Genomic DNA, 11,859 nt, shown 5'->3' with positions numbered 1-11,859 from the left:
GTGTGTGTGTGTGTGTGTGTGTGTGTGTGTGTGTGTGTGTGTAGTACCTGCAGAGGCCAGAAGAGGGTATCAGATCCCCTGGAGCTGGAGTTATATGCAGTTATGAGCTGCCTGACATGGGTGCTAGGAACTGAACTTGATCCTCTGCAAGAGCAGCAAGCACTCTTAAGTGCTGAGCCATCTCTCCAGCCCCCTTGTTTTACTTAAATAAGTCAAATTCATCATGTTTATCTTCTCAGTGGAAAGCAGGAAAGACAAAAGGAAATATAAATCTTTCTGCCCTTGAGGAAGTTCCCTTCTACATTATTTCAAGCAAAGATTAAGTAAATGGGCAAACTGAGAAGGAAAAAAAAATATTTCCAGCTAAAATAATCCAGGAATATCTCTGCCTAAGGTTTTGAACAGAATCACCAGGCTCACCTGACTTTAAGACCCACACTTACTTGAATAATCTAGAAACACAATGGGTTTTATTCCTATATAGTGAAGAAATGAAGCAATCAAAGATGCTTCTCCAGGGCTAGGGAGATGTAAAGTGCTTGCCACATAAGCTTGAGGACCTAAGTTCTAATCGCCAGCACTCCTGCAAGAGGCCAGGTGTGGCAGCACGGCCTGGGGAAGTGAAGATCCATGGGAGCTTGCTGGCCAGCCAGTGTGCCAAAATGGTGAGCTCCAGGTTCAGCAAGAGTCTCTGCCTCAAAATGTAAGGAGGAGATCACCTGAGGAAGACTCAGTGTCAGCCTCTGGAGTATGCAAAGGTACCCACACACACATACACACACATACTAAAATACAGGAGCAACCCCCCCCCACACACACACACACAAAGAAGCTTCTCCAGGCTGAAGTAGTTGCGAGGTGGGAAAACTCCTGGATTGAGTTAAAAGAATCTCAATGTGACACCGGCCCTGCAGTGCCTTTTTATACCAGTATGAATCACAAGTAAAGGAGGACAAGAAACATGCCATAGCAGCTGATGACAGCACTGATGATATGTTCGATGCATGTCACCCATTTTCAGAAAACCACAACGGTGTCTCATAGTAATAGTTCAGCAGGGTGCTTTTTACATGCATGGTGCCTGGTTCTTCATATGTGCTTTTTCGTTCACTGTTTACAACACTAAAAGAAAATTGTCCTTTGTCGTCTTTGACAAATGAGTAAGCAGGAGCATCAGAGAGGCGTGTGGCTAAAATAACCTGAACACTAAGTGGTTGACTGGCTATTGAATGTCTGACTTTACATTCTAACATCTGTGTAGCAAATCACCCCGTACAGAAATGTCATCGGCAGATCCAGGTTCTGGCTCCAGCATGTCTGCTAAATAGCTGTGTAACACTCAGCAAAGCAGGCTTTGGTCCCTCATGTACAGAAAAGGAGAAGTTGGACCAGGCAATTTCTATGCTGTCATTCATCTAGACAAGACTGACTCCATGCATTATGACATTGGAGACCAGAGAACACATGATGGAATTGTGGACTGCAAAACATTTGTAACATGACATTCATAAGAACTAACAAAATGTACAAGCATGAGCCCACTATTCCACTTAAGAGCTAGAATATTCCAATACTGCATAAACTTTCTGACTCCACCCCCTCTTTCTCTCCACCAGCGATTAACACTATCCTGTGTTTAATGTATTACTCCTTTGATATATTTTTAGTAGTCACTTGGCATTTCTTTGCCTCATTGTACAATATATGCTTAGTTTACCATATATTGAGCTTTATAGCTATAATATCTTATGACATTTAAAAGTCCAATATTGTATGCCTATGATTCAACTGTGTTGTCATCCACAGACATGTTCACAATTTTCACTACAGTGTAATGGACCATTGTATAAACAGCATACACTTATTTATGCATTCTCCTCTTGAAAGATACTGGGGTTCTAGTGATATTGCTAATCTCTCCTATTAGCTATAATTCCCTGTAGATTTCTTTGGAGATTCCAAGTAGACAATTATATCATCTGCCTGAAAATAAGTCTTTCCATTTCCTCAGACAATGAGACATGAACTAGGTGCAGATATCCAAACATTAATACTCTTCCCTTTTCAGCACACTGACATAGTAAAAGACTGGTTAATGAGCAAGAAGAACGAACCAACCTGCGTGGTACAGGGCGTCCAGGAAGGCGCGGAACCAGCCGTCTGTCTGGAGCTGCAGTAGGCACTGAAGGAAAAGCGAGGCGGCCTCCATTGTACCCTTGTTGTTCTTCTCTGCCTGAATGTACTGCACCTCATCTACAACAGAGGCAAGGATGAGCGATCAGCTGCAGAACTCTGCCTCACTGAAAGAAGCAGCAGACCAGACCGTCCCACATGGGGCTGAGGGGTCATAACAGGTCACAGAAATGGTAGGAACTTCAGGAAAGCCCCAGACTCTCAGTACATTGACCACTAACACATACTTCCCATTCTGTACAGAAACTTCTCATTTCCTATGGAAATCTGAGAGCCCACTCTAAGAAAGGCGTTTCCTTAAGGCATTTGAAAAAGTCTCCCTAGAGAAACCAGAAGTCACAGCAGATGGAGCTACATGGAAGGAAAGAGGCTTCCTCTCTTGTTCAAAGCGGGACCAAGAGGGCGAGGGTGCTCCAGGGCATCAGCAAGAGTGCAGCAGACACAAGCAGTTCCAAATAAGGAACAGTAAATACGCTCATGGTATTGTGTTCTAGGTTTTTGCTAAGAGAATAGGAAATACAATAACAGCAACAGCAAAGTAGAAAGAGGAGGATTTAAAGAGAAACGATGAGACCAGGTAGCAAAAAAGGCCAGCCAGCTGCTTGTGCCTATTCTGAATTTTCATACCAACTTCATGCCCAGGGAGTAATGACCAAGCTGTCTTAGTGTGGCCTCACATTCAGTAATTTCCCCTTTTTCCATAGTTAATGCAGTGCAAATTCCAAAGGAAGGAGCCAGTTCTCAGTGTGGTTTTCATATATTTTTAGAGATTAGGAGACAGACACCTTAAGAGACACTCAACAGACATATACTGAGTGATTGAAAAGAGGAAGGACATCTTCTATCCTAGCTCTCATTTCAAAATGTCTATAAGACATTACTAGTAACAGTACAATTTGCTCTTTTAAAGCTTAAAACCATCCCTACAATGGAATTATGATGAAAAGAAACCCCTTACCTATGTTATTCATTAGCAGTTACTCTGCTCCCTCTCTCCTTAGCCCCAGCAATCACTAATCACTAACTTCATAGATTTGGCTATTCTGGACTTTTTAGGCCTCATGTACAGAAGCCAGTACTCTTCCACCAAGTTCCATCCCCAGCTCTCACATGAACATTCATGTCCTGACAGGCTCCTTTCATTTAACACAGTGTTTTCAAAGTTCATACACCTTGTAGCATACTACCTTCCTTCCTTTAATAAAAAGTGTAAGACTGCAAAGCCAAATGAAACCCTATCGTATGAACATACCACACTGTACTAACCCCTTTATCAGTCAACAAGCATTTGGGCTATGCCCACATTTGGCTATTATGACTAGAAATAGTATGAATCGTTCATGTACAATTTTGTGTAGCATATATTCATTTCTTTTAGGTACCTATATAGCCAAGTCATGTAAGAATTCCATTTTTAATATTGTACAGAATGCTAAACCATTTTCCAAAGAAGCTGCACCACTTTCAGTCCCACTAGGAGGAACGCATCCACCAGGACTGGCTTTCCACACGTCTCTCTCAATGCTTCTTGCTATCTTTTTCATGTAGCCATCGTAAGAATTTCCTGTGGCTATAGTAATACTTTGCTACAAACCAAGTAGCTTGAGACAATAGAAATGCACTTTTTCACGGTTCTAAGGCCTGTAAGTCTGAAATCACGGTGTTGACAGGGCCACGTTTCCACAAAAGATAGAGGAAAATGTTTTCCCTGCCCCTTCCAGCTTATGGCGGCTATTGGTATCCTTTCCTTGTGACCTCCCAACTCCAGAGTCCACAGCTACCTTATACTGCCCTCTCCTCATCTGGCATGCGGTGCACTGCTTCAGGATTTGCCTTTCTCCTTGCATGGCACCTTCTTGGTCTCTGTGTCTACACATGGCTACCAGGGATACAAGTCATTCTGGATTAAGGACCCACCATACTACACATGACCTTATCTTAACCAATTATTTCTGTAAAGACCCTGTCTCCAAATAAGATCACATTCTGGGGCACTGAAAATGAGAATGCCAACATACCTGTTTGAGGAGCACAATTCAACTCCTAACAGCAACCTATCTTGTCACTTCTCCCAGATTCCCTGGGCCCACAATCTTACCTCTTCTTTGACTCAGTCTGTCCTATTCATAAACTCAGTGCTTACAGCTGTTTTTGCTCCCTGCTACATTATCTTCCTTTAGGCCAGCCATTATGTTACCATGTAGGAAACCAGATTTATAACAGCTACAGCTGGGGCCTTCCCAGGTAAACTGTCTTGTCATATCCTGAGCAGTTCAGACTTAGTTTGCACATGGTATAGCCCTTTGCTGCTAGCTAGATCCAGTACTGCTGCCACAAGGCAGTGTTAATTTCCTCAAAAGCATGAGGACTTGAAAGCAGTGAAAATCCTGTCTTTTGGAAGTCAATGGTCACCACTCCTTTGCTGTCCTGGCCCCCCTGTGGTGCCACCCACACCTTCCCAAAGTAGAATTTTTTTTCCCTGTGCTTCCTTACTCTCTCTGAGTCTCTGACCGGGCTACAAAGTACACAGTACTATGGTTGTATCTCACACTGTAATGTGGACATTCTTCATCTCTGCATTCTAATCAACAGTGGTCCTGCTTCATCTATGTATCCGGAAGGCATAACCAAAGAATTGGACATTAAGAATACTTCCCATCCAGTGTTCTTCTAGAGTAATCTTTAACTCCAAAGGGATATTGCAAAAATCCTACAGCCCACACCCAGGTCTACCTGGAAACATCCTGGAAAGTCTGTTGAATAAGCAAAACTGATACATAGAGAAGAAGTAAAGTTTTCCAGAAGAAATAAGACTTCAATAGTTCTCTCCTAAGATGCAACCTGTACCAATAATCATGAATACAATTTCTAGGAAGAAGGTTTATAGTGAAAGAGATGCTGACTCTTTGGACATGGAGAGGGTATGGATAAGTTCCCACTGTCTCCTAATATCAAGTAAAAAATTTTTTAATTTAAAAATTTTATACCCAGTCATAATACCCATTAGAATCCCTAGTTCCCAAATTCTTATTGATACAATATACTTGTCACCATTAAGGTCAGTTGATAGAATCTAGAGCTTCTCAAGGAGTCAGAGCAGGATAGCAGGGGCGAGGGCAAGAAGAAGAAATAGAACATGTTGTCAACCTAGCAGAAAACAGAGCAAAAGAGGATGCTGAAAGCACAAGATTCGTGAGCAAATATGTACATGTATATACATGATAAGGTATAAAGACATGATCAAGCAAGATACAACAACTTGTCTTTGGTCTTTTTGAGACAGGGTCTCCCTGTAGTCCCAGCTGTTCTGGAACTCACTATGTAGACCAGGGTGGCCTTGAACTCACAGAGATCTGCCTGCCTCTGCCTCCCAAGTGCTGGGATTAAAGGAGTGCACCACCACACCAGGTCCAACCACTTGTCTTTTTACCTGAGGGTTAGATACGAGCTTTATTACTAAGCTAAGTGCCCAGCATCATACAATCAACTTTATAATGGGCCTCTGGGAGTCGTGGGGTGAGGTGGAGCTGGAAAGACCTCTACTCTATCTCTAATATTCAAAAATAAAAAATTATAAAGTATCTTTTTAACTTACCTCAAGTACTTTTGTTATGGCTATACTATAACAATAAATAAACTGGGGAAACTAGCACATCCACAAACCTGCAGCCTGTCTGAGGCAAAGCTGACTCCTCTCTTACTCCAATATTATTCTTCAGGGACTTGATAATTTTCTTCATATTGCCTTCCCACATTTGTGAGTAAATTTATTACCATTTTGTGATATTTTCTTATTAATTTTTCTATTACATTTTCTCGCAATAAATTTATTCTTCTGATTATAAAATGACAATGTGCCAATGTAAGTACTTTAAGCACTAGATGCGAAGTATAAAGAAGTGGCACATCACACAGAAAATCAATCACATGTAACACTCCAGAGACCATTTCCCCAAGTGTCAAACCATGTGTAAATACATAGATTTTAATAAATAGGACCCCATACATTTTCGCTCATCAATGGACTAGAAATATTGTTTCCCCTCCATAAATATGGATATTCATCAGCCTATATAACTTCAGAGCAAATAAAACATGTAATGCACTCCTTATTAACAGGAAACTAACATGTGTTTAGTACAGACATGACCTTTACCGATTTTCCTTAGAATACTTTCCTAGAAACAGAATTTCTGAGTTAAATAGGAAACATTTTTCGATGTAGATACAGGTTATTCAACTTTCTCTCAAACTATAGCAATCTATGGTCTGTGAGCAATGATGAATGCTTATTTCCTATCATAACCTGAAATCTGCTGAATCTTAATAATCGTTGCAAAACACACAAAAATAACCTAAACTCAGTTGTTTCATTTCTTGTTTCCTCGTTTTGTCATAGTATTCATTTTTTATTTTATCTTTAACTTACAGAGAGACAGGAGAGAGAGAGAGAGAGAGAGAGAGAGAGAGAGAGAGAGAGAGAGAGAATGTGTACATGAGTACAGGTGTACCATGTAAGCCAGAAGAAGGCATCAAATCCCCTGATGTGGGTGCTGGGAACCGAACTCAGGTCCTCTGTAAGAACACTACATTCTCTTAACCACTGAGCCACCTCTCCAGCCCTTAGCATAGTATTTTAAAAACTAAATTTCAGAAGCTGCAGAGACAGCTCAGTGGTTAAGGGCACTGGCTGCTTTAAAGAGGACTCAGGCTGGTTCCTAGCACCCATATGGCAGCTAACGAACATTCATAACTCCAGTTCCAAGGACTCTTGGGGACTGCACTGAGGAGCTGGATTGGTCTGGATGCAAAGGATCAGGAAGAGGAAAGGTCAGGCCCAGGGTCCCAGAAAGGGACTGGTGGGTGGGTCAGGCCCAGGGAAGTTGAGGGAGGTGAGGACGGGGCCAGGCCCAGAGTGGGGACCCGAGAAGGCACTGTGTTGGTCTGGATGAAAAGGATCAGGAAGCAATAGTTGTTATGCAGGTGTCTGGGGCCCCAAGACAAAGAATGGGACAGGACCCAGGCTAGGAGGAGAGACCAGTGGGGGAGATGGGAGGGTGACTCTATCACATTTTACTTACCTATTTATTATTTGCATGTGTATGTGCACGTGTGTGTGTGTGTGTGTGTGTGTCTGTGTGTGTGTGTGTGTGTGTGTGATGGCAGACATGTGGCAGATATATGGAGACCAGAGAGGACAACTTGCAGGAGTCAGTTATCTCCTTCCATGTGGGTTCCAGTGATGGAACTTGGGTCATCAGGCCTGGTGGCAAGCACCTTTACCCACTGGGCCATTTTGTGGGCCCCAAATATGCAATTCTTAAATCATGAAAATAAATATTTAACGTCCCCATGATTAATTCTTGGAATTTAGAATTAATTTAGAATTAGTAACACTAATGTAGTGTCATACACATTAATTCTCAAAGTCTTCAAACATGATTGTTCATCATAAAGATGAAACTGAAATAGAGTTAAGACATTTGTCTGGGGCCCCAGAGCCTGTAAATTGCAGAATAACTTTACACAAGCTGCGCTTTGGACAGTTTGTTAAACCTTCGTCCACAAAGCTTACAAACTGAGGAGAAGGATGTACTCTCAATCTCTAGGGTACAGATTGAGTATGCAGCATCTTATCATTTTTATAACTACGAATAATCTAATTTAGCAATATTGGTAAAAATGCCTTATAATCGCCAAATTTCTTGAGTTTTAAGATTTTTTGTTACATTTATTACCCAACAATTTATTTGTAGCAAAGCCACATTGTGAACTAGTCATCTGTTTAAAATCTTATACTTTTTGTCATGCAGTACCTTTTAATATTAAAATCGGATCTTTAGGGGCTGGAGAAATGGCTCAGCAGTTAAGAGCACTGATTGCTCTTCAGAGGGCCCAGCCAGGTTTGGTTCCCAGCACCCACATGGCAGCTAACAACTGTCTGTAACTCCGGTTCTAGGGGACCCAATGCCTTCTTCAGGCCTCCATGGGCATTGCACAACACAGGTGCACTTACATGCAGAAAAAAAAATCATACACATAAAAGTAGATAAACCTTTTTCTGTATGAAACGGTAGATTTTAAAATGAAATGGTGATCTTTTTTAAAGTTAAAACCTCATTCAATTTTATGTCTTATAGGGTTTATACTGAGTACAATATTGTATAACTATTAATTCAACTGGAAAACTAAAAATTTATAGCCAATACTGAAAGAATGCATCTTTGCTCTGGAAATTGTTATTGAATATGTTAATGCTGTAATGAAATGCTTCTTCTAATCATGTGGTTATTAAATATTTTTTTAAAATGTAGATCAATTTTTTAAAAATTGGACCTCTATATTTTTGTTTGCACTTATTTAAAAAATCTTCACATTTTTAATATTATTTTACCTTACGTTTCATTGACAATGAATTCTGCTTATGCGCTCATCTAACCTCATTTAAAAGATGGTTGACTTATTAAAAGACAGTAAATGGAGCTGGGTATGGTGGCACACACCTTTAATCCCAGCACTTGTGAGGTAGAGGCAGGCAGATCTCTGTGAGTTCAAGGCCAGCCTGGTCTACATAGTGAGTTCCAGGACAGCTGGGGCTACAGGGAGACCCTGTCTCAAAAAGACGGAAAAAAAAAAAAAAAGACAGTAAACGGGAGCTGGAGAGATGGTTCAGTAGTTAAGAGCACTGACTGCTCTTACAAAGGACCTGAGTTTGATTCCAGGTACCCACGTGGCAGCTAACAACTGTCCTTTACTCCAGTTCCAGGAGATCTGACACCCTCTTGTGACCTCTGTGGTCACTGCATGACATGGGTGCACTCACATACATGTAGGCAATACATTCATACACATAAAATAGAAATAATAAATTAAAAAAAAAAAGAAATCAGTAGCTTTCATACTGACCAATAACAAACTTGCCAAGAAAGAAATCATAGGGGGAAATTGCATTCACAATAACTTCAAAAACAAAAGAAACAACAATAACAAAAATATCCTAACCAAAGACCTGAAAGACCTCTACAAGGAAAGCGCTGAAGTCACTGAAGAAATTTATGAAGATACTCAAAGACAGAAAGATCTCCCACTCTACTGAATCGTAGGAATTAATATTGTGAAAATGGCTAGAGTACCAAAGGCAATGTACAAATTTAACACAACCCGCATCAATAACCCCAATGACAGTCTTCACAGAACTAGGCAAAACACTCCTAAAATTCATAAGGAAGCACCAAAGACCCCAAATAGCCAAGGTAATCCTTAACAGAGAGAACACTGCACTCCAACCAGATTGGCTACGGACAAGAAGACAAATGACAAATGCTGACAACCATGTAGGAGAAGAGGAACACTCACTGCTGGTGGGAATACAAACTTGTGCAGCCACTATGGAAATCAGTATGGAGGTTTCCAAAAAACAGCACTGAGAATCGAACTACATATGACTCAGCTATATATCACTCTGGGATTATACTCAGGGAAGTCACAAATCAACATACTATAGAGATACTTACATATGTTTATCACTTCTGTATCCACAATAGCCAGGAAGCAGAACCAGCCTACAGTCCATCAGCGGAATGGATAAAGTGTGGTACATATACACTACAGTTCTATGCAGCCATAAGAAAAATAAATCATGAAGTGCTGGAAAATGGATGGAACTGGAAATCATTATGTTTAGTGAAATAAGTCAGACTCAGAAAGAAAAACACAATGCTTTCTTACAGTGGAACCCAGATTTTAAACTGCATGTTTGTTTATAGATGTATACAGGTCATGAAACTAAAACGGGAAGGAAGAGAGGCTAAATGGGGCGTGGGGAGAGGGTAATGGAAGACTTGCAATGGAAAAGCAGAAGGTGGGACTCTGGGAGAAGGAAGGAAGGAAACCAGAGAACAGGGTGGGGTAGCGGCAGGAAAGGGGAATGGATGAACGCAAAGTGCAGTGGCACACGTGTGGCCAAACTAAAAAATTAATAATTAAAAGAATGGACGTCGCAGCTTGCGGCGGTTTCGCCCATGGATCCTAAAAGCAGTGTGCTGTGTGGGTTTCCGTTCCCCAGGGCCCGAGTCTGGTAGCCAGGACGCCTTTGTAGCACAGTTGCAAAGAGCAGGTCCACCCGGAATTCTTTCACTTCTCACTGCACAGACTGTGGATTAGATTTTGCAGCACAAGCAAAGACCCAAATCACCTGCAATTTCCAAAAACTGCCCAACACCAGGAAAGACGTTTATGCATTTGCAAAATGAAAAGGAACCGCCAGATCTCTCTCATCTGGACTCCCATCTCCCCTTGCTTCCTGCAACTTCCTCATCATCACCCCTTGGACGAAACCTCTGGTCATTCTTTACTGGAAGGCCTCCGTCCAACTCACGAAGTGGCTGTTATCCACCATCAAGTCTCAAAAGCTTGATGGAAACACCTCCACCAAAAGCCAAACACACTGAGTCTGAGGAAAGCTTTCCTCCTCCAGCTTCCAGTGAGCAGCATTATGACACCAATCCTTGGGCTTCAGGCCACCTGCTCCGGACTGTGGACTAAGGACCGCCGGCTTTTATTTCTGTCTCTCGCAACAGTACAGTGCCGAGCACACAGCCGTCTAGAATATCAGCAGACACAAAAGAAACAGACGGTTTCGGGCGGACCCTTACACAAGGGACTCCATTTGCTGGAGCTGTGCCCCACCCTGGCCATCAAACCCTGATGCTGTCCTCGGTGCTCTGGGTTAGTCACGTTAGTTACCAGAAATGCCTAGGGGGGCGGGGAGGGGGAGGCAGGACCTCGGATTTCGCGTGGAGAGAGGTCGCTGGGGACCACTCACCCTCCCCGAGCCAGGTGCCCATGTAGCTGAGGATGTGGGTAGGATCCAGGGTCCTCCGGACATAGTCTCGGAACGCGTGCAGATTCCGCCGCTGCTCGTCAGTCATGCTGCCAGGCTCCCCGGGACCGTTCGCCCCGCTACCCTAAAGCCGCATGAGCAGCGAGCCAGCCCCAAGGGACGGGACGTTCTGAGAAGTCAGCCCGGCAAACGCCCTGCGACCTGGAGCTTTAACCAGCTGGGAAATGGAAAACGAAACCCGCGGCTCTGGAGGGCGGAGGGTGTGCAGTTTCGATTCCTAACCCTAGGGAGCTGCAGACCCAGAGCCAGCAGCACCCCCCTGGGAATTGCCTTTAAGTTTAGACACTGTAAAATGCGCACAATTTAAATATGTAATCTGACGCATCTTGAAAAATATATACAGCTGGGACCACCTCCCCCAGATCAGCTTACCCTACAGTAATTGTACACGTAAACTTTCTTTGGGACACTACCACCAGTTTCCACCCTCTCCAGCAGGATTAAAGGACTCCAGCAGATACACACCCGCTGGCCTGGAACAACACTACGGAAACCAGGCTTGCCTCCATCTCACAGAGATCCTCCTGCCTCTGCCTCCGGAGTGCCAAGATTAAAGGCACACCCAGTGGTCTTTCCTTTTTTAAATTTCTGTATGAAAAGATCATTATTGTATCCCAAATTCAGTTTTCTTAAGTGTCTTTTGCTGGGTGTGATGGTGCTCACCTTTAATCCCAGATCTCTGTGAGTTCAATGTCAGCCTGATCTACATAGTGAGTTCCAGGCCAGGTGGAACTCAAAAAGACTAGTCTCAAAAAGACTAAAAA

General features: G+C 42.6%; 1 protein-coding gene across 2 annotated transcripts in view; it reads right to left on the bottom strand.

The window, feature by feature from the left end:
• Positions 1 to 11,292, bottom strand: part of Ddx58 (DExD/H-box helicase 58) — a 45,031-nt gene extending 33,739 nt beyond the window's left edge. Inside the window, exons 1-2 of one of the 2 annotated variants that reach the window (XM_008851090.3) lie at positions 11,018 to 11,292; positions 2,119 to 2,253 (exon numbers count right to left, since the gene is read on the bottom strand). In XM_008851090.3, the coding sequence (XP_008849312.1) occupies positions 2,119 to 2,253; positions 11,018 to 11,123 (241 nt within the window). In that variant the 5' untranslated portion in view covers positions 11,124 to 11,292. Of the gene's footprint in view, positions 1 to 2,118; positions 2,254 to 9,707; positions 9,814 to 11,017 lie in introns of those variants that run through there. The other variant, XM_017802705.2, reaches the window with a different exon arrangement.
• Between the last annotated feature and the right edge of the window lie 567 nt (positions 11,293 to 11,859).

Source organism: Nannospalax galili, unplaced genomic scaffold (assembly GCF_000622305.1).
Source record: "Nannospalax galili isolate Female #2095 unplaced genomic scaffold, S.galili_v1.0 scaffold1245, whole genome shotgun sequence".
In the NCBI taxonomy this organism is placed as follows: domain Eukaryota; kingdom Metazoa; phylum Chordata; class Mammalia; order Rodentia; family Spalacidae; genus Nannospalax; species Nannospalax galili.
Note: the sequence above shows the minus strand (reverse complement) of the source record. Positions and strands in the feature narration are given on the sequence as shown.